The 26,581-nt window shown below is 54.1% G+C and overlaps 3 protein-coding genes across 14 annotated transcripts in view; 2 read left to right on the top strand and 1 right to left on the bottom strand.

Annotated features, from left to right (window-relative positions):
- Positions 1-7,479, top strand: part of F12 (coagulation factor XII) — a 28,013-nt gene extending 20,534 nt beyond the window's left edge. For 2 of the 5 annotated variants that reach the window (XM_086410927.1, XM_086410926.1), the window contains 10 exons: positions 181-291; positions 414-545; positions 695-799; positions 959-1,130; positions 1,232-1,416; positions 1,515-1,734; positions 1,985-2,121; positions 2,218-2,367; positions 2,924-3,069; positions 3,161-3,484. In XM_086410927.1, coding sequence (XP_086267053.1) covers positions 181-291; positions 414-545; positions 695-799; positions 959-1,130; positions 1,232-1,416; positions 1,515-1,734; positions 1,985-2,121; positions 2,218-2,367; positions 2,924-3,069; positions 3,161-3,328 — 1,526 coding nt within the window. In that variant the 3' untranslated portion in view covers positions 3,329-3,484. Of the gene's footprint in view, positions 1-180; positions 292-413; positions 546-694; positions 800-958; positions 1,131-1,204; positions 1,417-1,514; positions 1,735-1,984; positions 2,122-2,217; positions 2,368-2,923; positions 3,070-3,160; positions 3,485-6,815 lie in introns of those variants that run through there. The other 3 variants (XM_086410924.1, XM_086410925.1, XM_086410929.1) reach the window with 2 other exon arrangements.
- PFN3 (profilin 3) lies at positions 7,027-7,479 on the top strand. Its single transcript, XM_086410961.1, has one exon. The coding sequence runs from the start codon at positions 7,027-7,029 to the stop codon at positions 7,438-7,440; it is 414 nt and encodes a 137-aa protein (XP_086267087.1). The 3' UTR covers positions 7,441-7,479.
- Positions 7,480-8,705: 1,226 nt separating this feature from the next.
- Positions 8,706-26,277, bottom strand: SLC34A1 (solute carrier family 34 member 1). 8 transcript variants are annotated; one of them, XR_015167249.1, is made up of 14 exons: positions 21,896-21,950; positions 20,823-20,951; positions 20,525-20,674; positions 20,312-20,440; positions 20,097-20,240; positions 19,060-19,171; positions 18,743-18,938; positions 18,566-18,661; positions 14,010-14,124; positions 12,344-12,413; positions 11,920-12,087; positions 10,612-10,739; positions 10,387-10,511; positions 8,706-9,687 (listed from the first exon to the last, which is right to left on the bottom strand). XR_015167249.1 is itself a non-coding variant. In XM_086410920.1 (13 exons), exons 2-13 carry the CDS (start codon positions 20,929-20,931, stop codon positions 9,184-9,186), a joined length of 1,920 nt encoding a protein of 639 aa, XP_086267046.1. In that variant the 5' UTR covers positions 20,932-20,951; positions 21,896-21,950; the 3' UTR covers positions 8,706-9,183. The 8 variants fall into 8 exon arrangements, 4 of the variants coding, with proteins under 4 accessions (XP_086267046.1, XP_086267047.1, XP_086267049.1 ...); XR_015167248.1 differs by having other exon boundaries at positions 10,612-10,728; XR_015167250.1 differs by having other exon boundaries at positions 10,612-10,698.
- Positions 26,278-26,581: the final 304 nt, after the last annotated feature.

Raw genomic sequence — 26,581 nt, 5'->3', positions numbered from 1 at the left:
TCCCTCTCCCCCAGAGGGAGAAGTTCTAAGAGTGGGTAGCCTCATTTTGCAGGTGGGTAAACTAAGGCTTGGAAACTTGGAGGGCCAAAGTCAAAAGACAAGCACGTTTGGGTAGGGACTTGGCCCCTATCTGTCTGACTCAGGCTCCCTGCTCTTTCTCCCTCTGTGTCCATCTCTCAGACCACTGCAGCAAACACAATCCCTGCCAGAAGGGAGGGACCTGTGTGAATATGCCGGATGGCCCACGCTGCATCTGTGCAGATCACTTCACTGGGAAGCACTGCCAGAAAGGTGAGGAGATGCTGAGGCCAGGGATGGGGACACTGGGAAACAGGGGCAGCCTCAGACCCACTGAAGAAGTCCTGTGGATTCCCAGAGACTTGGCATGGTCCCTCTTCTCCTTTTGTCCCCAGAGAAGTGCTTTGAGCCCCAGTTTTTCCGGTTCTTCCATGAGAATGAAATATGGCACAGGCTTGAGCCAGCAGGTGTGGTCAAGTGCCAGTGCAAGGGTCCGAATGCCCAATGCAAGCCACTGGCCAGCCAGGGTGAGTAGACTGGTGGGGAGCTGGGCAGGGACCAGAGTGGAAGGTGAGGAAGAAAGGCTGGCCGGAGGCCAGGTGGTGTGCCAGTGTAAGAGGGAGCTCTCTGGGCCGTCTTTGGGCCTAGGGGTGACTCAGAGTGCTCCTTCTCCCAGTCTGCCGCACCAACCCGTGTCTCAACGGGGGCAGCTGCCTGCAGGCGGAGGGCCATCGCCTGTGCCGTTGTCCCCCTAGCTTCGCGGGACGTTTGTGCGATGTAGGTGAGTTAAGGTCTCTAGGAAGCAGAAGCCCTACCCCCACGTGGGAAGGACTTGCAGAGAGCGAGGAGGGGGAGTGGCGCCGTGGGTGAGAGGGCGGCTGGGGGCGGGGGGCAGGGACCAAATCATCACCTAGCGGCGGGGAGCCTCCTCTCTCTGCAGACCTCAAGGCGAGTTGCTACGACGACCGCGACCGCGGTCTCAGCTACCGCGGCATGGCGGGGACTACGCTGTCCGGCGCACCCTGTCAGTCGTGGGCCTCCGAGGCCACCTACTGGAATGTGACCGCAGAGCAAGTGCTGAACTGGGGACTGGGCGACCACGCCTTCTGCCGGTGCGCGCGTGGGACGCGGCTGGAAGTCCCCTTCCGCTCCAGGGCCCTTCTAGGGCTTCTCACGTTCAAAATAGCGCCTCCACCCCACCTCGTGGTTACAGGAACCCCGACAACGACACCCGCCCTTGGTGCTTCATTTGGAAAGGCGACCGACTGAGCTGGAATTACTGCCGCCTGGCACCGTGCCAGGCCGCAGCTGGGCACGAGCACTTCCCCTTGCCCTCGCCATCGGCTTTGCAGAAACCTGAGTCCACGACCCAGACCCCGCTTCCATCCCTGACTTCAGGTAGTTGGGAAGGGTCGAGCGTAGAGGGCGTAGGACGAGCTATATTCCAACCGATGGACAGTGGGTCTCCAGGTCCTCAGCCTGGGCTCCTCCCACAGGCTGGTGCTCGCCGACTCCTCTGGCCAGCGGAGGCCCCGGGGGCTGTGGCCAGCGGCTCCGCAAATGGCTGTCCTCGCTGAACCGCGTCGTCGGAGGACTGGTGGCGCTCCCCGGGGCGCACCCCTACATCGCCGCGCTGTACTGGGACCAACATTTCTGCGCCGGCAGCCTCATCGCCCCCTGTTGGGTGCTGACTGCGGCTCACTGTCTGCAGAACCGGCGAGTGTCCTCGAGCTCAGCTCCCAGCCCGGGACACCCCTAGCGCCTCTCTCCTCTGCGCTCAGCTTCCGCGCAACACCCGAACTCGTGACCTACCTCTCTGCGGCCCCGCCCACCTTTGCCCCCTTCTCCCTTTCAGAGCTTCCCAGGAGGAAGCCGAAACCTATTTGGGGGTTCGGAAGAAGTGGGCTCCCGCAGGATGCCAGTAGCCCGCTCTGAGCGCGCTTCCTTTTCCCGATCCTGTCCCCAGACCCGCGCCGAAGGAGCTGACCGTGGTGCTCGGCCAGGACCGCCACAACCAGAGCTGTGAGCAGTGCCAGACGCTGGCAGTGCGGGACTACCGCCTGCACGAGGCCTTCTCGCCCATCACCTACCAGCACGACCTGGGTGCGTGGAGGAGCCCCCGCTGGGATCTGGCGGAAGGGTGGGCAGGGCTCGAAGTCCGGGCGTCCGGGTCTTAACGCTTCTCCCCGCCCGGGTTAGCTCTGGTGCGCCTGCAGGAGAGCGGGGACGGCTGCTGCGCGCACCCGTCGCCTTTCGTTCAGCCAGTGTGCCTGCCGAGTACCGCCGCCCGCCCCGCCGAATCCGAAGCCGCAGTCTGCGAGGTGGCCGGCTGGGGTCACCAGTTCGAGGGTAGGCAGAACGGCTGGAAGCGGGAAGGAGGCTTCTGGCCACCGGGGTAGGCAAGAGAAGCCTGTAGGTGGGCAGGTGGGGCCGATCTGGTGGGTTGTGGGGACACGCAGAGCCCCTGCCTCTGCAGTCTGCTTCTCCAACGGCTTGAAATTCACTGTCGGGGGAGTGGGGAAGTCCCCAGAACTCCTATGGTGAAGCGGGAGAGCCTCATGTTCTCTGGGTTCCCTCTGGGCACTGGGCTGCAAGGGCTGTTAGAACGCTGGCCCGCGATGGAGCCGCAGGTGGGTTGGATGGGGAGCAAGGTTTTGAGCCACTGGATGGGAAGTGGGGGTGAGGTTCAGAAGCAGTCCTGTTTCTCCTGGTTCATTCACATCACAGCTCCTCTCTGCCTTCCTGTCTATGAGATAGGTGTTAAAGGCAACTCATTCCCTCCTGGGCTTGCTGCGAGGGAGACAGGAGATTATAGCGGGTTTGAAAGAGCCTAGTAAAGCCAGGTCCATGTCCTGGGCATCAAGCGGACCCTGGAGGGTGTGAGGAAGGTGCTCTCGGTTCGCAGGTGGGGAATATTCCAGCTTCCTGCAGGAGGCTCAGGTGCCACTCATCGACCCGCAGCGCTGCTCCGCCCCCGACGTGCACGGAGCAGCCTTCACCCAGGGCATGCTCTGCGCTGGCTTCCTCGAGGGCGGCACCGACGCATGCCAGGTGAGCCTGGGGCCCCGCTTGGCGCCCTTCCCCAACCCAGTCAAGGGCGGACTCCCAGCCAAGGACCCTGAGCCACGTGTCCCCAATCCAGGGTGACTCCGGAGGCCCTCTAGTGTGTGAGGATGAGACCCCTGAGCGCCAGCTCATCCTGCGAGGCATAGTCAGCTGGGGCTCAGGTTGCGGCAACCGCCTCAAGCCAGGTGTGTACACAGACGTGGCCAACTACCTAGCCTGGATTCGGGAGCACACCGCTTCCTGACAGCCCGGCGACTGCTTTCCCTTCTGAGCAGTTCTGGAATGGAAGCGTGGCTGACGGGGGATTATGGATAGCAAGGATTGTTTTCCATTCCCCCCAGCGCTGCCAGCCCGGGGCCAGGCATGGCATAGGCACTCAATAAAGTGCTTTTGAAGCTGCTTGAAAGGTTCAGCTCTTCAAGGTCCTGTTGGGAAATGCCAAGACAGTATGTGCTGTGTGCTTAGTCGCTCAATTGTGTCCGACTCTTTTGCAACCCCATGGACTGTAGCCTGTCAGGCTCCTCTGTCCTTGGAGATTCTCCAGGCAAGAATACTGGAGTGGGTTGCCATACCCTCCTCCAGGATATTTTCCCAACCCAGGGATCGAACCCAGGGCTCCCGCATTGCAGGCAAATTCTTTACCCAAAATAGTATACTGGTACTCAACTTCTTCAGACCCAGGGAACAGAATCTATTGAGATCTGATGCAATATTTAAATTCATGTCCAGCTGATATTTACTAAGCCACACTGTGTACCAAACCAGTGCGAAGTGATTCCATGAATATGAAACTAATTTTTAAGTTTACAGAACAGGAGTTCTCAACCTCGACTGTACATCAAATCACCTTGAGGAGCTTTTTGAACCTATGCCCAATATCTACCTCAGGTCAACTAAGTCAATATTTCTAGGGATGCAGGTGGGTGGCAGGATGTTTTTAAAACTCCCCAGGTGATTATATCAGCAGTGGAGGTTGAGAACCATTGTTAGAGGTACTTAACATTAGGGACTTCCCTAGCAGTCCTGTGGCTGAGACTCCATGCTTCCAATACAGGGGGTGCATTCCCTGGTGGGGGAACTAAGATCCTACATGCCGCTACCAAAAGATTAAAAACAAAAAAAAGTACTCAACATTAAAACCATGGTGTAGGCTCTTAAGGCTGCTGGCTTGGAAGCCTTTTGCTGCTGCTGCTGCTACTGCTAAGTCGCTTCTGTCGTGTCCGACTCTGTGTGACCCCATAGACGGAAACCCACCAGGCTCCCCCATCCCTGGGATTCTCCAGGCAAGAACACTGGAGTGGGTTACCATTTCCTTCTCCAGTGCTTGAAGTGAAAAGTGAAAGTGAAGTCGCTCAGTCATGTCTGACTCTTAGCGACCCCATGGACTGCAGCCTACGAGGCTCTGCCATCCATGGGGTTTTCCAGGCAAGAGTACTGGAGTGGGGTGCCATCGCCTTCTCCGTGGAAGCCCCTTACCCCTGCCCTAATTCTCACTAGGGCAGTGGATCTCGAAGTGTGGTTCCTGGACTGTCAGCAGGGAACTTGTTAGACACGCATTTTCTCTGGCTACATCCCACAGTACAGGATGAGAGAAACTCTGAGTTGGGACCCAGCAATCTATTTAACAGCTTTCCAGGAGATTCTGATACTCCTCATGTGTGAGAACCACATTCTGAGGGTTGAATAGTTATCAGGCCTGAGGTGTCTGGCTGTCCAGACAGGGCACCTTTCTTTTGTTTTTAAACTCATGTATGCTGTCTGGGGAGGCCTTACAAATAGCTGTGAAAAGAAGAGAAGTGAAAAGCAAAGGAGAAAAGGAAAGATATAAGCATCTGAATGCAGAGTTCCAAAGAATAGCAAGAAGAGATAAGAAAGCCTTCCTCAGCAATCAATGCAAAGAAATAGAGGAAAACAACAGAATGGGAAAGACTAGAGATCTCTTCAAGAAAATTAGAGATACCAAGGGAACATTTCATGCAAAGATGGGCTCGATAAAGGACAGAAATGGTATGGACCTAACAGAAGCAGAAGATATTAAGAAGAGGTGGCAAGAATACACAGAAGAACTGTACAAAAAAGATCTTCATGACCCAGATAATCACGATGGTGTGATCACTGACCTAGAGCCAGACGTCCTGGAATGTGAAGTCAAGTGGGCCTTAGAAAGCATCACTACGAACAAAGCTAGTGGAGGTGATGGAATTCCAGTTGAGCTATTTCAAATCCTGAAAGATGATGCTGTGAAAGTGCTGCACTCAATATGCCAGCAAATTTGGAAAACTCAGCAGTGGCCACAGGACTGGAAAAGGTCAGTTTTCATTCCAATCCCAAAGAAAGGCAATGCCAAAGAATGCTCAAACTACCGCACAGCTGGGCTCATCTCACACGCTAGTAAAGTAATGCTCAAAATTCTCCAAGCCAGGCTTCAGCAATACATGAACCGTGAACTTCCTGATGTTCAAGCTGGTTTTAGAAAAGGCAGAGGAGCCAGAGATCAAATTGCCAACATCCACTGGATCATGGAAAAAGCAAGAGAGTTCCAGAAAAGTATCTATTTCTGCTTTATTGACTATGCCAAAGCCTTTGACTGTGTGGATCACAATAAACTGTGGAAAATTCTGAAAGAAATGGGAATACAGACCACCTGACCTGCCTCTTGAGAAATCTGTACGCAGGTCAGGAAGCAAGTTAGAACTGGACATGGAACAACAGACTGGTTCCAAATAGGAAAAGGAGTACGTCGGGGCTGTATATTGTCACCCTGCTTATTTAACTTATATGCAGAGTACATCATGAGAAATGCTGGACTGGAAGAAACACAAGCTGGAATCAAGATTGCCGGGAGAAATATCAATAACCTCAGATATGCAGATGATACCACCCTTATGGCAGAAAGCAAAGAGGAACTCAAAAGCCTCTTGATGAAAGTGAAAGTGGAGAGTGAACAAGTTGGCTTAAAGCTCAACATTCAGAAAACGAAGATCATGGCATCCGGTCCCACCACTTCATGGGAAATAGATGGGGAAACAGTGGAAACAGTGTCAGACTTTATTTTTGGGGGCTCCAAAGTCACTGCAGATGGTGACTGCAGCCATGAAATTAAAAGACGCTTACTCCTTGGAAGGAAAGTTATGACCAACCTAGATAGCATATTCAAAAGCAGAGACATTACTTTGCCAGCAAAGGTCCATCTAGTTAAGGCTATGGTTTTTCCTGTGGTCATGTATGGATGTGAGAGTTGGACTGTGAAGAAGGCTGAGTGCCGAAGAATTGATGCTTTTGAACTGTGGTGTTGGAGAACTTTTAAGAGTCCCTTGGACTGCAAGGATATCCAACCAGTCCATTCTGAAGGAGATCAGCCCTGGGATTTCTCTGGAAGGAATGATGCTAAAGCTGAAACTCCAGTACTTTGGCCACTTCATGCGAAGAGTTGACTCACTGGAAAAGACTCTGATGCTGGGAGGGATTGGGGGCAGGAAGAGAAGGGGACGACAAGGATGAAATGGCTGGATGGCATCACCGACTCGATGGACGTGAGTCTGAGTGAACTCCGGGAGTTGGTGATGGACAGGGAGGCCTGGCGTGCTGCAATTCATTGGGTCACAGAGAGTCCGACACGACTGAGCGACTGAACTGAACTGATGCTGTGCCTGATGGACCATTTAAGTAAGAGCTTTGTTTTCGTTGTTGTTTCAGAGTTAGTTTGACTGCTGTGCAATTCCCTCCTTCAGGCCAACTTTAAAACCGCCTCAGGCGATAGGTACAACCGCGGCCTCATCCCCACCCTATTCTCCAGCGTAGGCAACCCCTATGTGACGTCACGGTTACCTCAACTTCATAACCACGCCCCTGAATACGTCATAGTGTCCTGGGCATCGTAGGCACATGGCGCAGCTGGACAACCCTGGAAAGTGCGAAGCGAGGGGCGCACTCTGAGCCGGAATGGGCGACTGGAAAGGTTACATCAGTGCAGTGCTTCGGGACCAGCGCATCGACGACGTGGCCATTGTGGGCCACTCGGACAATCGCTGCGTGTGGGCCTCGAGGCCTGGGGGCCTGCTGGCGGCCATCTCACCGCAGGAGGTGGGTGTGCTCACCGGGCCAGACCGGAGCACCTTCCTGCAGGCCGGGCTGTGCGTGGCGGGCCGCCGTTGCTGCGTCATCCGAGACCACCTGCTGGCGGAGGGTGACGGAGTGCTGGACGCACGCACCAAGGGTCTGGACGGGCGCGCCATCTGCGTGGGCCACACGCCTCGGGCGCTTCTCGTGCTCATGGGCCGGCGGGGTGTGCATGGGGGCATTCTCAACAAGACGATGCACGAGCTGATCCATGGGCTGCGCTCGCAGGGCACCTAGCAGGACAGCCAGCCAATCCAGAATAAAGTCTGACCTGGGCGTGGCGGACTCACACTTGAGTTGTGAGGGGGAGTGGGGGAATTGCTGATGAGGAAGGTACTTTACTAGATCCTTGCAGAAGGGTGCCTGGTGAGGTTGGTATGAGTCCAGAGGCTTCCCAGTCTCCTAGGCTCTATCTCAGGACCTCCCATGGGTGCCCTGCCTCTGGACTAACTCCCTAGGCCAGAGTCCGAGGGCCTTGGTGCCTCCCCAGGGTCCCTAGGGACATCCAAGCTGAGGAGGCATAGCCTCCTCAAACCCTCCAACTCAGACCTGAGTATCTTTTCCCACAAAACTTCCACAAGTCTGTGTGGGACAAACTCTAAAGGAAGTCCCCTCCCCACCCTCCTGCACCACTCCCTAAGCTGGGGCCAGTGTACTTCTCACCTCCAACTAGCAAGAAGAAGCACTAGCAAGGGCTGTGGGTGGGTAACATGATGGGGTTGGTAGCTTGGAGAACAGCTCTGGGGCTTCCAGGCCCTTGCATCCCCCCACAACACTTCAAAGGGGGTGGATGTGGAGGTGGGGAGGCAAGTGTTGTAGACCATCACAACTAGATGCGGGGCCCTACAGTCTTCCTGCCACTTTGGGATCCAAAGGCCCCAGAGATGTCCCTGGACTAGAGGGAGGAGCTTTGGCATTGCCCACACTTTGCCTCTCCTTCTGCAGACCTCTGTTCAGGGGGCCCTATGGGGGAGGAGGAATTGAAAAACTTGTGTGGGCTTAAATGAAGCCTGGTTTACTGCCCAAAGGCAGAGTATAAAGGTGGGAGGGAAAGTGGCTGGTCTCTGCCCGCTGCACACTGGGGCCCAGGGCATGGCTTCTCTTGCCCATCTCCACCCTCCCTCTCCTTCCTCCAGTAGCTCTGACGGGCCCCCACCTGTCACTTGGTTTCTGGAGAACTGATTTTATCCCAGAGAAGGGTAGGGAGACAGGTAGAGAGCAGAGGTCAGCCTGCTGGGGTTGGGAGATAGAGGTGCACAGAGCCCTCCTTTCATTTGCCTTAAGGTAGCCCTCAAGGTGGCTTCCAGGGAGTTTGAATTGTGGATTGGACTCATTAGGCAGAGTCAGGAGGATTGTTGGGGAGAGCTTGTTGGCTGGCTTTCCCAGAGCACAGCAGGCTCTCTTTCGGAGGGGAGACAGTACTGCTGAGCCCCAAACCATGATCTGTTCCTCCTCTCCAGATGGAGAGCAAGCAGATTTCCAAGTGCACAATAAGAGTTTCATTTCTTTCTTTTCTTTTTAATCAGGCAGTGTTAGGAAGGGGCTTATAGTGGAGATGCAGAAACCCTGGGCGAGGATGAGGAGAATGGTATCATGGAGGAAGGAAGGTGGCAGGGAGGGGGTGAGAATTCAAGCAGTGACTCAGGCACCCACATCTGTGCCCTAGCAAACAGCTGTAGGTCACGTACACGGACTCACCCTCATTCCCACCCAGCCTAGTCAGAGTTGTGTGTACACAGGGACACAAGTGCAGGCTTTCAAAAACATATGCAAAGGACTCACAATCATACCCAGATACCTTGCAGTTGGCATGTGGCCCCCCCACACGCACACATACACTGACTCTCAGCCGCACAAGCCGAGACCTCCCAGGACCTGTACAAGCACTGGCACATGCCCAGTCGCACCCCTCTGCCCTTCCACCCTGGGCATCTCAGACACAGGCCCCTTCTGGCTCCAGGCAGCCATCTGGGCTGGAGTCTAGAGACGGGTGGCGTTGTGGTGATGGGGCATGGCAAGGCGGGGGGAGGGTGTGGCAGGGGGCAGTTCCTCCAGGAAGACCCTGGCGGGCAGTGGGGGTGAGCGGGGCTCGGCCCTGGCACAGCACAGGGTGGCATGGGTGATGAGGCGGTCCAGGGGCTTCAGGGAGTGCATCCATAGGGGCAGGAAGTCCCACGTCTGCAGCCACTTTGGCAGGCACCCGGGGCTGCGACTCTGCAGCACGCTGACAAGTACCATTAAGGCCAGCAGGGCCCCGAAGGGTGCACCCACACCTACCATAGCCCGCCAGCCTGCCATGGAGAGCCCAAACACCATCGAGGGCAGCAGCAGGAAGCACAGGAGGAGGTAGAGGACAGCGAACCAGCGATACTTGGCCGTGCGTTTGCCCAATGCCTTGGCCATGCGGATAGGCAGGCGCATGCAGGGCATGGGGTACCACAGCAGGATGCCGGAGATGTTGAAGAAGAAGTGGCAGAGGGCAATCTGCAGGGGAGAGGGCAGAGGGGCAGAGGCGGGCATGGGCCCTAGCTCCTGAGTCAGGATTAGATGACGGGAACACCGGCTCTGGGCAGCAGGAAAGTCAGCACTGAGGGCTAGCACGCCCCCAGTGAAACACTGGTACACTTCCGGACCAGTGGGTACATAACTGCTGCCCTAAACTCTCCACATTTCTTCCCACTAAGCCCTCTCTCAGGAGTTCCCCAGCAGATCCCATCCAGATCCAGGAGCTGAAAGATTCATACTGATTTCTGGTTCAGAAGCTCTGGCCTCCTGAGTGGGCAATATCCTGGCTTACCAGTTACTCCTTTGCTCCTAGAGCAGCAACCCCTTTGCTGTCTGCCCCCCAGTCCTTGATCCCCCAGATGGAGCCAGGCCCCCTCCTAACAGCACCCCTTCCCTAGAGTGTGAATCCCACCGACTCTTGTTCATTGATTGGCATGTGTGCGCGCTCAGTCGTGTCTGACTCTGGGTTCTCAGCAATGTCTCCCTTGTTAGACTCTAAGGTCTTGATGGTGGCGCCAGATATACTTTGCCCATATGATTTCCATAGAGTCTGGCATAGCAGGTGCCCCCTACTAGGCAGTCAAAAACTGTTTGGTACACACTGTCTACATGGGTCAGGCTTCAGGTGCCAGTCTTAGCCCTGCCCTCCCTCTGGCAGGGCTCCTCTCCCAAGCTCACCTGGAAAGCACTGGACAGCTTCTCCCGGGGGCTGGCCAGGGCAGCCAGTATAGCCGTGGTGGTGGTACCAATGTTAGAGCCTAGTGTGAGCGGGTAGGCGCGCTCAATGCTGATCACACCGAGGCCTGGGGGCAGAGGAGAGGGCATGGGCTCCCCAGCTCCCTCCTTCAGTCCTTTCCCTGCCGGCCCCTCCCCACCCGAACCTGCCTCCGTGTGAGGACTCACCGATGAGTGGGGTGATGGCTGAGGTGAACACAGAACTGCTCTGGACGACAAAGGTCATGCTGGCCCCTACCACCATGGCAAAGTAGCCTGTGGCCCAGGTGAAAGGGGTGGGAAAGTCTGCGAGGAAACTGTCAGTTGGATCAGTGGGAGGGGATTGAGAGGGGCAGGGACGTTTCTTGGGGAGGAGGTCTCCAATGCCAGCTTCCAAGTGGCACCTTGTCAGTCTCCTACTCAACAGCGGCAGCTTCTCCTGGTCCTCCTTGATCTTGGATTAAAGACCCTTCTTAGCCTGCTTCCATCATACTTTTGCTCCCTTGTTCCTTCTGCCTGGGATAGCTTCCTCACTCCTAAATATTCATGCTCAGGACTCAGCGTGGATATCTCTGCCGCTGGAGAGCCCTCCCTGACCCCAGTCCCCAGGCAGACTTTGCTTCTCCTTCCTCTGAACTCTCACAGATCCACAAATGCCCCTTATTCCAGCATTTGCCATACGGCCTCTGCCCATGCCAGGTGGGGTCCCCAAAGCTCAACGTGAGGCTTAAATGGTGTCACTGCCCCAACCCCCCAAGTGCCCCCATCGCCCTGGATAAAGTCCAGGCTCTAAGTGCAGCCTGCGGGGCCCTGTTACCTCGCTGACCTCTCCCTGGCTTTGTCCACCTCACTCACCGAGCTCCCACCACAGGGCTGGCCACCTTTCTCTGCCACAAGCCTGCCTCAGAGCCTCTGCATGTACTGTTTCCGCCACTCAAAAAGCTCTCCGGCCACGTCTGACTGCTTCACATGTAGGTCCCTGCTCAAATGTCACCTCTGCACAGAAGCCACTGACCACCTATCAAAAGCAACTCTTCCATACTCTATTTGCTGTTTTTGCTTTCTGTTTGGCAGTTACTGTTCTCTTTTATCTAAATTCATCCCCCCTTGATCATTTTTTTTTTACTGTCTTCCCATATGTGCTATGAGCCCCCTGAGGGCAAGAGCCATCTCTGTGAGGCTCACCTCTGTATCCCTCACACCACTCTGTGCTTGGTACACAGAGGGAACTTAATGACTGTTAATTGAATCAAACAATGGCCTCTGGGAATCCCTTTGGAGCCACCTGCTAGAACGGAAGCAGCCACAGATTCCCAGCTTGTCAGCATCTCAGGGACCTCATATATCACCCAGTCCAACCTGTTCTTTGTTCACATGGGGAAACTGAGGCTCAAAGATGGTAGGGCTTTACCCAGATCACACAGTAAGGCAGTAGAAGTATTAACAAGATCCAGAAGGCCCGTCCTGGGGCCTGCCCACCCACCACTTGGGGCTCACCAGTGTTGATAACCTTCTGAATGACCTTGGCCACCTGGCCCTTGAGCAGAGAGTTGAGCATCTTGACAAGGAGGATGAGACAGGTGCACAGGAGTGCCAGGGAGCCAGCCAGCAGGATGAGCCCCACAGCTAGGTCAGGCAGCCCCGTGTCCACAAAGATGTGGTTGCCTGTGGGGTTGGGGAGTGGTATCAAGTTGCTGCCCCCTCAATCCGGCTCCCAGCCCCCAACCTTTGCCACCCTCTTGGACTCAGAGCCTCGTGTTCCTTTAACCTCTACATGAGAGCCTGACCCCAGCCCAGGAGCTAGGCTGGCCAACAGATGTCCTCCTGGGCTGGAAGCAGCAGTGGCCAGGTGGAAGATAGCCCTGCCTCTGCCAGGCTCTTCCCTGCTGGGCTGGACATCTCCCATACTGTGGGCACTCACATTTCTCCAGGGTGGCATTCCTGAGCATCCGGCTGGTGTTGGCCTCTGCCCTGGGCATAGGAGTGGGAACCTAGATTAAGAGGAGAGGTCAGTTCAGTTCAGTTGCTCAGTCATGTCTGACTCTTTGCAACCCCTCGGACTGCAGCACACCAGGCTTCCCTGTCCACCACTGACTCCCAGAGCTTGCTCAAACTCATGTCCATCAAGTCGATGATGCCATCCAACCATCTCATTCTGTCATCCACTTCTCCTCTTGCCTTCAATCTTTCCCAGCATCAGAGTATTTTCTAATAAATCAGTTCTTCAAATCAGGTGGCCAAAGTATTGGAGCTTCAGCTTCTGCATCAGTCCTTCCAATGAATATTCAGGACTGATTTCCTTTAGGATTGACTAATTTGATCTCCTTGCAGTCCAAGGGACTCTCAAAAGTCTTCTCCAACACCACTGTTCAAAAGCATCAATTCTTCAGCGCTCAGCTTTCTTTATGGCCCAACTCTCACATCCATACATGACCACTGGAAAAACCATAACTTTGACTAAGTGAACCTTTGTTGGCAAACTAATGTCTCTGCTTTTTAATATGCTGTCTAGGTTGGTCATAGCTTTCCTTCCAAGGAGCAAGCATCTTAATTTCATGGCTGAGATTGACATAGCAAATTTAGGAAAATGCATTCTGAGACTGGGGCTAAAATGGGGGTTAGGGAGAGATGGGGATGGAGAGGATACAGGTGGTCCTTGTGACTGCATGCCCCTGGGTGCTTTGCTTGCCCTCTGTTTCCTCTAGTGATGAAATGGGGGTGAAAACATCTGCCACAGGAGAATCTGGCTGAAGTTGGCCCTCAGAATACTCTACTGCATCAACTCACTGATCTGGCTCTCACCGGGGCCTGCAGGGGCCTCCTGATCAGATAGCGTCTTGTCCATGTTTCTCCCACCTCTCCTTGGCCCTGGATGCTGCTGAGCATGGCCCACTTCTGGAAACTCTCCCTTTCCCATCTTTTATTATCAATCCCTGCCTCAGTGCCCCCCTCTTCCCTGGTACCCTTGCCCCATCCTCTCCCCTCGGGCATCTAGCCCAAGTTCTGGAGTTTTCCTCAATTCCTTGTCCAGAGAGGATGGAGCCGAGGGCCCAGGCCCCATATTTCTTCCCTCCCCCTCTAATGTCAGTGAAGAGGAGAGGGTTCCCGAGGAGGTCCTTTAACTCAGAGGGCCCAGGGCCAGGCAGGTCGCCTAGATGAGGGGCTCAGGCTGTGTGTGGAGGTGTTGGGAAGCATGTTGGGTCTAAAGGGGCAGCAGCTGCTGAGCTCCAGGCCACTGTCACCATCCAGAGATGCAGCCCAGCTCAGCCAAAGGGCCTGCTTTTACAAGAGAAACCAAAACTCTGAACATTTAGATAAAATCTCCCAATCTGTAAATGTTGGCAACTGCTTCAAGATGTACTTTATAATTCTGTGAAGGCCAGTCTGACCTGGGGACAACTCCTTTGTAGCCTTCTTGAGTTAGGGATTTTTTTTTTTTTTTCCTGGCACAGCTTGTAGGGTCTTAGTTCCCTGACCAGGGATTGAACCCAGGCCCTCGGCAGTGAAACTGTGGAGTCCTAACCCCTGGACTGCCAGGGAATTCCCTAAGGAGTTCTTTTTAAAAAATGCAAGCTGAGGCTCCTTACCTTTCCCCCAGCATCCTGTCAGTGAAAGGAGAAAGTGGGCCAGGCTTGGCTGCAGAAAACCCATGTCACGAAGGACAACTTGGGTCCTGGAAAGGGGTAGTGACTCCTTGGGTCCCTAGCAAAATGCAAGAACCACAGTGTCTGTCACCACATTCTGCCACCTGTGGGAGCTGATATAGACCCTGGTCCCATTCTCCCTAAGGGGTCAGCAGCTCACACCCCTCTGACCTCCCTGGGTGCTGGGGGGAGGGGCTCAAGTGGGGTATGGCACTTGGATTTACAGCTCCTTTATGTTTTATTCTAAATTGTGTCATTTAAAAAAAATGTATGTTAGAGATGGGCTTCCCTGCTGGCTCAGATGATAAAGAATCTGCCTGCAATGTGGGAGACCAGGGTTCGATCCCTGGGTTGGAAAAGATCCCCTAGAGAAGGAATTGGCAACCCACTCCAGTATTCTTGTCTGGAGAATTCCATGAACAGAAGAGCCTGGTGGGCTAGAGTCCATGCGGTTTACAAAGAGTCAGACAAAACTGAGTGACTAACACACACTTGTTAGAGATAAGAACTACTTATGGCACATGACTTTAAATCGGGGCTTATTTTAGTGGCATGTAGTCCCGTGAGTGGGGCAGCGCACTCATCTGTGCACCCATATTAGAGCCCTGCAGCACCTTCAAGCCTTGGCCATAATCACAGGCTGAGAAGTCAGAGAAAATGGTCTCTGATGGGCTTGATTGCAAAAGCTGGCTGGGAAAGCGATGGTAACTGGGAGGGAGCCAGGTTTTTGCTATCAGGCAGATCTGAGTTCAGTCCTGCTTTTTATCCCAACTATCTTGCGCAGGTCATGCCACCTCACTGAGCCTGTTTTCTCTAAAGCAGGATAAGAAAAGAGCTGTGCTCAAACCCCAGCTGAGCACTCCCTGCTGTGTGACACTGGACCAAACACGAAACCTCTCTGAGCCTCCTTTTCCTTGTCTGCAGCGTGCGGTCCATAATGCAGCCCACTTCTCCCCAGGGGCTAGTTGTGAGAAATCTGGAAAAAGAAAGTGTGGAATTTATGTGCCTGAAGAGACAACCCAAACTAAGGAGACCTCTGGCAACTGAAAATGTGAAAGTGTTAGCTGCTCAGTCATGTCTGACTCTTTGTGAGCTCATGGACTATGGCCCGCCAGGCTCCTCTGTCCATGGGATTCTCCAGGCAAGAATACTGAAGTGGGTTGCCATTTCCTTCTCCAGAGGATCTTCCCAGCCCAGGGATTGAACTCAGGTCTCCTGCATTCCAGGCAGCCTTTTCACCATCAGAGCCACCAGATTAAGCTCACAGAGGGATGTGAGCTCCAAGAATTCTCCCCACCACCCCGGCGGGAGGTGGGCGGGGAAATAGCAGCAGTGTTTGGGCCTGTACTGTAGCGGCTCCTCCAGGAGAAGGGGTGTTCTAGGGTCTTTGTTTTCCTGGAAGCAGAGCGTGAGTGCCGTGCTAGTGGCACCCTCTGGTGGCGAAGAGGAGAATTCATTTTTACAGCCCTACCTATCACCCCTGGAAGGTCTCCAAGTGGCTGTGGTCACCTGCTGGCATTTATGCCGGATAGTCAGAGTGGGCAATGGACACATATGGTGGGACATACATCTGGAAGAGAAGTCGAAATGGAGAGTCAGGAGTGTGGGGTGTAGTTTACGCCAGGACTTTGGTCCCCCCTCAGTTGCATAGCCTTGGACAAACCTGTCTGAGCCTGTTTAAAATGGGGTTGTGAGGGGCTTCCCTGGTCCAGTGGTTAGGAATCTGCCTGCCAAGGTAGGGGACACAGGTTGGGTCCCTGGTCCTGGAACTAAGATCCCAAGTGCTGCAGAGCAACTAAGCTTCTGTATCACAACTACTGAGCCCTTGAGCTACAACTGCTGAAGCCTGGAGCCCGTGCCCTGCAACAAGAGAAGCCACCACAGTGAGAAGCCCACACACCACAATTAGGGAGTAGCCCCCACTCACCGCAACTAGAGAGAGCCCATGTGCAGCAACAAAGACCCACCGCAGTCAAAAAATAAATAAATTTTTAAAAATGGGGTGTGATAATCCCTGCCTCCCAGGTTGCAAGTCTGTGGAAGAAGCTTCTTTCATCCATGCATGTAGGGTTGACAATCCACAGGGTGACCAAACAGGAAGGTAATTCCCAGGACAGTGTCAGGATCCCCTGAGCATCAAGAGTTGTTGGAATACTAATACCAACTCTGGCTTTTTCTTTCACCATCTGGAAAATCCCAGACTGCCAATCACATAGGTGCCCTGGAGGCTGGCTCAGGCGATGTTGGGCCTGGCTTGGTGCAAGCTGGAGGCAGTGAGAACAGGTCAGAAGGGGCCACAGGGAGACCCAGTGGCCAAAGGAAAAATGTGTAGGAGGAGCTGCCAGGGCACCTGATTGTGAACCACTTTCCTGAGGGGACTGTCCCAGAGAGAGGGCCAGGACCGGGAGCTTACCTCCCACCCTCTGCCACTCTCCAGGCCAAGGAAATTCTATCTGGACCCTGCTGTCAAGGAAAGGTTTCCCCAGGAGGGCTGGGTTGAGAAACCAGTGCACGGGCGAGTGGTAGCAGGAGCCATGGAGGAACGTGTGAAAACAGGGAACTGGGCAGCTTGCTTCTGGTCACTGGACCTCAAGTTCCAGGTGGACCATGTCCGCCTCACCAGCATCACTAAGAGTTCCATCAGGTGAGGGCCCCGTTTGCATCCTGCAAAGGGAGACTGGCCGAATGCAGCTGCAGGCAGGTGGCGGGGATTTCAGTAAGCAAGGATCACCACGGGCCGAGGAACTCCCTTCCACAGCTCGCTTTTTGATCAAAGTGTGTGACTCACTTTGCAGTGAAGCAGAGGGGATTTTAGTGATTCAGAGAGCTTGGAGAGTGCCCAGCGTGCTTGTGAGGAGAGATGTGTTAGTGGGGTCATAAAGCCACTGCAAAAGCTGTCTGCATGGGTTTTTTGATATCGAACTGCCTTGAATACTCAGCACTGAGCTGGAGCTGTGTGCCACTCAGATGCAAAGGAAGCTTGCAGGGCTGGTTGAAAGAATGTTTTCTGTTCACGCTGGGATAAAGTCCAGGAACATCAAGTAGGGAGTGAAGAAGCTGTGCTGTTTCCTAATCTTTCTTTCTTGATGGCGTTACTTGTATGTCATAATCAAGGGGAAGTAGATACTGTGGATTGGAGAAGGCAATGGCACCCCACTCAAGTACTCTTGCCTGGAGAATCCCAGGGATGGGGGAGCCTGGTGGGCTGCTGTCTGTGGGGTCGCACAGAGTCGGACATGACTGAAGCAACTTAGCAGCAGCAGCAGCAGATACTGTGGATTATGGTTTTGATGAAGCGTTTTCCTTATTTGATGGCTAAATGAGAAAGTGTGGTAATTGCCTGCTTCTTTGTTAGCCTGGTGTGATGGCTGGTCAATGAGTGTCCAACTGATCCAAACGGAGCCTCATTCCAGGCGTGAGAAGCCAGGAAACAGCAGGAGAACACACAGGACAAGGGGACACAAGCCTGCAGCAGTCTCAGCAGAAGGAGTACGAGTATCAGTACAAGTGGCTGTGTGTCTCCCGTGAGGTCTCCATGGCCTTCTTGTCCTGCTCCTGGGCTGGTTCCCTGTTGGTCCTGGTTTTCCCAGGCATCCTTGTAGCGCTCTCTCCCTGCCTTCCTCTGCCCACATTACCTGGGCAGAGCTGTCACTAAGCAAGTCCCTAGATCCCGATGGGGAGAGACAGCCCTAGAATGCAAGACCTATGCTTGGGGCCCTGAAGTGGTAGAACAAGCTTTAAAGGGTTTCTTAGCCTCTTGGATCCTGTTTCTTTACCTGTGAAACCACAGGGTTGAGCCAGATCAGTGGTTCTTCAACTAGTGGGCTTGTTGAAATGCAGACTGCTGGGCTCCACCAGATTTCTTTTTTCTAATTTAGTGGGTCTAGGAAAGGGCCAGATGCTTTGCGTCTCTAGTGGGTTCCCAGGTGGTAGGTGTGCCGTTGGCCCACACTTTGAGAACTGATCTTTGGGCTAATTCAATAACATGCCAACTCTAATTGATTAGCAATGGCTGCCTGAAGCCGGTGTGAGCCTGGGAGGGTGTAGCAATATCCGCCACAGGTGCAGTATCATAGCGGAAGTGCCCCCTACTTGTCCTCCCAAGCTAAAGGATTGCCAAGGTCTCTGGTGCTGCTGCTGCTAAGTCACTTCAGTCGTGTCCGACTCTGTGCGACCCCATAGACGGCAGCCCACCAGGCTCCCCCGTCCCTGGGATTCTCCAGGCAAAAACACTGGAGTGGGTTGCCATTTCCTTCTCCAATGCATAAAAGAGAAAAGTGAAAGTGAAGTTGCTCAGTCGTGTCCGACTCTTCACGACCCCATGGACTGCAGCCTACCAGGCTCCTCCGTCCATGAGATTTTCCAGGCAAGAGTACTGGAGTGGGTTGCCATTGCCTTCTCCGGCCAAGGTCTCTGCAGAGATTTTAAACAGACCATGACGCTAGCAGTCAGCTATCTGAAGAGGGAGTCTTCTCACCAAGGCTGGACCCGGTACTCACCTCTGTGGGGTCTGGGTAACACCAGACCCGGATGAGGCTGTGATTTCTCAGGGACTCGTCCCCCGAGGCAAGGCTGGTAATCACAGACTTGTCCAGCTGTGGGCAGTGTGGGCGGTGGGTGTGAGGGTGAGGTCCTACAATCCCCTGGGCCCCACCCCACACCCGCCTTGCCTCTACCTGGATGATGAGCTTAGTGAAGGGCTCCGTGATGATCTTGAGCAGGTCAGGGGCATCGCGGCCGCCGCGGATGTTGAAGGAGGCCACCACAAGTCGAGTGATGCAGTGCAGGTACCCTGTGGCAGCCTCCAGGGGCAGCAGCACCAGAACTGACAACCAGTTAAAGCAGTCGTGTACAGTAGCCCCCGCGAAGGCCCTGGGCAGGGAGGCCACATTGCAGAGCAGGCTGGAGCCGGGAGATGCTCAGACTAGGGGCTCCTAGCATGAGGGACCACCCTCCCCCAACAAGGACAGGCCCCTCCCCACTCCCCCCTCACCGCCGGAAGTCAGTTCTGTCCCCCGCCTGCATCAGGGCCACAATGGTGTTGGTGACGGAGGTGCCGATGTTGGAGCCCATGATGATGGGGATGGCAGAGCTCACCTCCAGCACTGGTAGAAGGAGGCAGGAGCTGGGTGGGGCGGCCACCCAACTCTTGCCCCCACAGTTCCTCCTGTAAGACCCGTTGCCCACATCCCTGCTTCAGCTGGCATTCTTGCCATGCTGCTGACTCTGCTAAGCCTTGACATCACAGGTACGAGGGGCATGTGCTGTGCGCATGCGTGTAAACTGACGTTCACATATGCCTACTGCCCCTGCGAATATGTGACTGTGTGTGTGGGTGCGTGTCCATCAGGACATGGGTCCTATATGCAATTGTGCCTCTGTGCTTGTGTGTGCACATACGTACACGAGTGTGATGTCAGTTTCATGTGTCAGCTTGGCTAGTACCCAGTTACTCAATGCAACTCTGATCTAGATGTTGCTGTGATTTCCCTCAACAATCAGTTGACCTTAAGGAAACAAGATTAATCTCAGTAATCTGGGTGGGCCTCATCCAGTGAGATGAAAGGCCCCAAGAGCAAAACTGAGGCTTCCCTGGGGAGGAAATTCCACCTGTGCCCTGTGGTATCGGCTTCTGCCTCTGAGTTCTGGCCTGCCCTTCCCCATGGCCTGCCCAGCCTGCCTTGCAATCACGACAGTCAGTTCCTTGTGATAAATCGTAGATGTCTCTATACCTCCTGCAGGTTCTGTTTCTCTGATTCCTCTGGTTCTGTTCCCCTGACTGATGGAATGAGTGAGTGTGTGGCAACATGGAAGTGAGCCTTCCTGGGCCTGTACTCCCCACTTGCCACCCTTCCTGGCTCCTGGGCACCCCTCCTGGCTGAGACTCAAGGCCACGCTTTGGAGAATAGAGTGGGAGATGCCAGAGCAGCCCATTGTCCTCTGCCCCTGTCTCCTGCTCTTCCCACCCAGAGCCCCAGGTCCAGCATCGAAGCCCCCTCTACTCTCCCTGACCCTGGTGGGCCAACTCACAGCCAGAAGAGACCATGCTGACCACAATGGATGTGGAGGTGCTTGAGCTCTGTACCAGCACAGTCACCAGGATCCCCACCACCAGGCCCGCTACCGGATTGGACAGGATGGCGTTGTCCTTGAAGATGTCGCCAGCCACCTTCCCTGAGGAACATAAGCCAACATTGTCCGAGACGCTTCGGGCCCCTTCCCTGGCTCCCTCCCCTCTGCCCTACCTCCAGCCAGCTGGAAGGCCGAGCTGAGCACGTCCAGGGAGCAGACGAAGAGGTAGAGGAAGGAAAGCATCAGTGGCACCTTGAGGAGAGTCACGCCAGCCCGGTGCAGCTTCTGGACCAATCCGGGTTCTGGAGACAGGTGGTTGTGAGTGCAGGGGGTAGAGGGTTCTGCCAATGACTGCCAACACCCCTGCTACCCCAACCCAGGCCCACCTGGCTTCCGCTCATCCTCCAGGGCCAGCTTGGCAGGCAGTGGGTCATGGTGCTCCACAACCTCCCCATAGGGGCAGCCATGCTCTGGGAGGGCCACGGGGCCCACGCTGGGGAAGCCATAGGCCGAGGTCCCTGGAATCCTGTGCAAGACTGGGGAACAAGGCTGATCAGGATTTGCCTGAGGCCTCATGTCCCAGGGAGGGTTGGAAGGGTTGGGCGGAGGGCTAGAGGCCTCCCTCCGGGGTGGGGCCGTAGGCAACAGAGGGCAAACAGGGTCCGGGGTGGGAGTAGCACTCACCCTGTGGGCTGGGCACATAGGCAAAGGCCGCTCCATGCATCATGTGCCCACCACGGACTGGGAGTGGGGAGACAGCCCGGCCTCCCACCTTCTCTCCATAAGACATCATCTCAAGTGCACACTGTGGGCCTGCGTGTCAGATGCATAGCAAAACTGAGTGATAACTGCTGTGCCCCGGAAACTGACACACACTCACACACTCATCCCCCTACATCCACACCCATACACTCACTTGCACAAACGCCCATGGTGTGTGATCCCGAACACACCCCCAGTGAAGCACACCCTCCACCACCACACATACCCAAAGAGGCACACAGATGCTCAGCACAGATTTGGGGATTCATTCATTCATTCAGCAAGTATTTATTGAGCATCTACTCTTTCTAAGGTACTGAGCTCGATGCTGGAGTACAGCTAGCTAAATACAGATACAGCTTCTGCCCCCAGGAAGCTCAAAGTCTAGCAGAGAAACAGATGTCAATGAAATAATCCCTCAGATCGATGGAACGTGGCAACAGGAACAAGCATTCTGATGACAGAGGAAGGTACCACCAGAGGTGTCCCAGAGGTACAGGGGTTCACCCTCACAAGTGAACTTCTTTCCCTATCCATCCCTACCCTTCCCCGCTCTGCCCCAGCAATACAAACACTGACGGGACTTTCTGCCGTGTATGAGGCTCAAACCGGGACTGGTTTAGTTAAGGAGGGTCCCCACCCAGACCCCAAGTCTAGGAAGTCTCCAATTTGCTTTAGGACCCCCTGAACTGCCCCAAGAGTTCTCAGTGGCTGTTGGGGTGGGAGTACCCCCATCTACTTCAGCACCCCCACCCTCCACCCCTCAACCTTTTTCTAAGGGTCCTGACTGTTGGGGTTGGGGACCATGCAGAGCTGAATTCCAAGCCCTGGAAGAGCATGAGTCCATTCTGCAGACTCTGAGGCAGTGAGCCAGGCTGGGCTGGGACTGAGATGTTACAGGGGACGGGAAATGGGAGCACAGTAAGGACAGGGGCAAGGGGCCCATTTTCTGCTAAGATGGAGATGGGATTGGGATGTGGGGACTCTAGACTCACCTTGGTGTTCTGTGTTTCAGCTCCTGCCAAGCAGCTCAGGGAAGCCCTAGGAGCCTGAGGAAAAGCTAGGACCTTCTCTTTATACCTTTGGGTCAAGGGCAAAGTCCCTAGAATCTAGCTTCCCTCCCTCTGTTCCCCAATTAACTTCATCCCGGAGATTCCTCCTGGTTAATTGCTAATCGTCAGCTCTGCAGGGGGAGTCTGTGGATAGGCTCTTTCCTCTCCCACACAGATACCCAGCCTGAACTGTGACTCAGAACCGGCAAGGATGGCACAGATGATCCCATGTCCCTAGGCAGAGACTCTGATGTCACTCAGGCACCTCATTCTCAGAGTCCCCAGAGACGCCATGGCTCTGGCCTCTTTCCCTCATTCTTGGCCAGACAGTACTCCCCAGGAGGTAACCCAAACACACTTTATACTTGCTTTGCCTCTGAGTGTCCTTAAGGACATTTGAAGGAGAGAGAGTGTGTGATGGAGGAAACAGCAGAAGACAATCTCAAAGGGGCTGTGTAGTGCTCAACCGTGGAAGGTCCACAACCCTAGATCTGAGATATGACCCAAGAGAATGTGAAGCCCCTACTTGGATGGGGAAGGGCCTGGTCTACATTTTAGAATGGTTCGGGGTGTGGGAGGGTTGGCATGAGTCAAGGGGAGTGAGTCTGGAAGCAGAGAGACCAGGTAAGAGGGTGATGAGATGGTCCAGGTGATAGAGGATGAGGTCTGAATCTAAGTGGGAAGAAAAAGAAACGGAGAGGAGAATGTGAAGAAAAGAAACGGAGAGGAGAATGTGCGCTCCCAGGATGCTTTTTATTGAAATTTGAAATTGTTAGGCCCTAGTTGTATTCTTTGCGACCCCATGGAATATACAGCCCATGGAATTCTCCAGACAAGAATACTTAAGTGGGTAGCCATTCCATTCTCCAGGAGATCTTCCCAACCCAGGGATCGAACTCAGGTCTCCCACATTGCAGGCGGAATCTTTATTGTCTGCCCAAGTAGTTGTTATGCTTGGGCAGAACAACTGGTGTTGGGGGTGGTGGAGGGAGAGGAGGTGTATCACAGCTGGGTTTCTGGATCAACAAGCTGATGATGACCTGAGGTCTGTTGAGGAGTCCCTGAAATGCAGGGAGTCTTTGAAAGTTTCTTTCCCTTTTATAGGACCTTGAAGCCTGAGTTGGGAGCCCTAACCTCATAGAGACATGTCATTCCTTTCTCAGGGATTTAGAAAATGGCAATGAGTATGGATTTATATGGGAGCTGTAGGACTCAATGAACTAAACGACCCATCTCAGTGCCTTGAACAAAGGACCTCAGCTTGTTTGTTCTCTTCATGCTCTCATGCCCCTTTCACTGTTTCTAGGATGGTTGAAGTGTCCCTGCCAAAGAAATGACCCCAACTTCTCCAGATTCTAAGCCCTGTTTCAGGTCAACAGCTCTTGGCTCAACAGCCCTCTCATTGCTCAACATCTTACACATCTTAGGGTGACACAGACCCAGTGTTTTCCTTCAAGGAGGATGGACATTTTTGTCCACTTCCCTCTTTAATATTAGTGCTTAATTTGCACAGCACTGTGGGATTATCCACTGCGTAGAGTTCACAATAGACTGTTGAAGTGACTAAGAGCAAGGAAACAGGCCAACCTGCATTTGGATCCCAGCAGCCCCACACTGCGGCCATGGTAGTTCAGGCCACAAAACCCACGAGGGTGAGGGGGATGGAGGCATGCCTGGGATTGGTTTTGAGTAGAGTGATCATGAGTCCCAGTTTGCCTGGCCACATCTGGGTTATGACTGTTGGCCCAGAGTCCCTTTCATTTTGCAAAGTGCCCTGGTTTGGAGGATAAGCCATATGGCTTGTTCTGGAAGATTCTGAAGAACTAAGGCAGGGAATCAGCCACCGGGCGCTTACTAGAAGGGTCTCCATTCAGAGCAAAAGGAAAATAAAAGCAATCCTGCTACCCAGAAACATCACTGTGGTGTCTAAGACACTACCTTTCGTCTTTTTTCCCTGTGCCTGCCATCTATGGAGTCGCACAGGGTCGGACACGACTGAAGCGACTTAGCAGCAGCAGCAGCAGAAGACTGCATCTTGCTTTCTTTCATCTAACATTCTAACACAAGCCTTTTCCTCTGTCTTTACACCCAGCACACATATTGTTTTTAGTGATTGCATCACATTCAGTTATGAACCCTAATTTACATGTTGAACCTATGGGTGTTCTAGAACCTCTCTTACTTGGAGGAAGTGATTTGGGTAAGATTGGGGTTCATTCACGGGTGGTAGGGGTGTTGCTTATCCAGGGAAATGCAGTTATTACTGTATTCTTCTGTTGGATTCATCCTGAAGCTCAGAGGCCCTGATGGGTTTGGAGGTTGTCTGGGTACAAACATCCCCACCCATAGTGGTTCCAGGGACCCCCACCCACAGGCGTGGTCCTCTCTCCTGCCTGCTCCAGTCAGGCTCCAGGCAGGAGCAATGGTATCCAAGGTGCTCCTTATGAACTGGAGGCATGTCTCCTTTTTAAGAAGGTTTGGACCTTTGACAGTTTTGAAGCCTACCTCCCCTGACCTCAGCTCAGGGTTTAGCAGGGGGAGACAGTTATTAATGAAATGCCTCACAGGAGATACAGTTACAAAATGCTGTGGACATGCACCAATTCCAAAAATATTTTGGGGGGAGTGGGGCTCCTTGGGTCTTCCCCAGTGGCTCAGTGCTAAAGAATCTGCCTGCCAGTGCAGGAGATGCAAGAGACGTGGGTTCGATCCCTGGTTCGGGAAGATCTTCTAGAGGATGGTATGGCAACCCACTCCAGGATTCTTGCCTGGAAAATCCCATGGACAGAGGAGCCTGGTGGGCTACAGTCCATGGGCTCACAAAGAGTCAGACACAACTGAAGTGACTGAGCACTCATGCATGGGGCTACCACAGCCCTAGCAAAAGCATAGAGGTGATCAGAACTGCCTTTGGGACTCTTGAGAGCAGTGGAGAAGGTGGCCACACCCCAGCCCCCAAGCATTTCAGCCCCTCTGCTCATCTCAGCTTCTGCTCACAGCCTGCCTCCTCCCCTCCTCTGTGACAGACTCTGTGTGTCCCCTGAATGGTGGGTCCCACCCTGTCTGCTCACCTCTACTCCAGCCACGGCCTCCCCCAGACCTCTGGACCTGGAGCCTGGGTGGTTGGCGGTGCCTCACACTGAGAAAAGGCACGCAGGAGGAGCAGTTTTGGAGGGAAGATGCCAAGATCTGTCTGTTCTGAACTGTACTGCTGTGTCTGAGATGTCTCTGGTGCAGGCAGTTGGAGCTGCGGGTCTGATGCACACGGCATGCTCCTACCCCCACGTGGGGCCTCCAGCACATTCTGACCTCAGTGAGCAGCACATGGGCCAGACCCAGACCCAGACCTGGAGCAGGCATCTTTGACACGTGTTTGCCTCCACCCCCTGGTCTCAGATCCATCCCCCTATTTTCCCAATTTTTCTTTTCCGGGAGCTTCCTAATCCTTCTGCCACCTCCTGTCCTGGCCACCATTTCTCAGCTGGCTTAGTGCAATAGCCTTTCTGTCCGGTGGCTCCCCGCAATCCCATCTCCAGAAAAACTGCCAGCCACCTTTCAAAAGGCAAATCTCACCATGTCACCCCTGTTGCTTTTAAATCCTGTCCCTGCTAGCCTTTAGACCAGCATCCGGTCACAGCTAGGGGCCCAGTGTGACTTGACTTACTGCCTGCATGGCCTCAGGTGAAGGTGCCCGCAGGGAGAGTGGGCACAGTGAGGAGAGACCCAGCCAAGCACCCACATTTGAGGGCAGACACAGGAAGAGGTACAGTAGGAACCCAGAGGAAGAGCAGAAAAGCAGGTGCCCCAAAAGCCAGGATCATCCCCGTTTTGAAAGAGACACCCTGGTCAGCATGATCAAATACTGCTGAGATGTCAGGAAATGTGAGAACAGAGCAGACTGAGTGACCTGGGAGAGCTGAACCGGGGCAGTGCTAGGCAGGGGAAGGAGTGGGAGGTAGGAGCAGAGACAGTGCAGCTAACATGAATGGGGCAGGTGACAGACTTGGAATTTCATCACAAGGATGACAAGGGTCTCTCTAGGAGTTGCATAATTGCTGAATGGAGTGGAGAATGGTACCAAGAGCCAGTATGTGGATCAGAAAGGGTGCGAGCCTTGGGATCCGGCACAACCAGCTCTGTTTTTGCAGTTCTCTGTTGAGATTCATTTTCTCCTTAAATATACACCGTTTGCTTCACATGAGTTTTCTGTGGGACCTAAAGTTTGACAACAAGCAAAGGAGGAACAACTAACATTCCAGTCCATGGGGTCACGAAGAGTCGGACACGACTGAGGACTAAGCACCGCACCACCCTGGGTCTTCATTGCGACTCAGGCTTTTCTCTAGTTGCGGCAAGCGGGGGTTACTTGCTCATTGCTGTGGACTGGCTTCTCGCTGTAGTGGCTTCTCTTGCTGTGGAGCATGGGATTTGGGGCACACGGGCTTCAGTAGTTGTGGCTCCCAGGCTCAAGAGCACAGGCTCAGTAGTTGTGGCACACTGGCTTAGTTGCTCCAAGGCATGTGGAATCTTCCCAGATCAGGGATTGAACCGTGTCTCCTGCATTGGCAGGAGGATTCTTTACCACTGAGCCACCGGGGAAGCCCTGAACCGGACTTTTTGAGGGGATCT

Source organism: Bos grunniens, chromosome 7, assembly GCF_055505025.1.
Source record: "Bos grunniens cultivar Pamir isolate PY7600 chromosome 7, Bosgru_T2T1.0, whole genome shotgun sequence".
NCBI lineage: Eukaryota > Metazoa > Chordata > Mammalia > Artiodactyla > Bovidae > Bos > Bos grunniens.
Note: the sequence above shows the minus strand (reverse complement) of the source record. Positions and strands in the feature narration are given on the sequence as shown.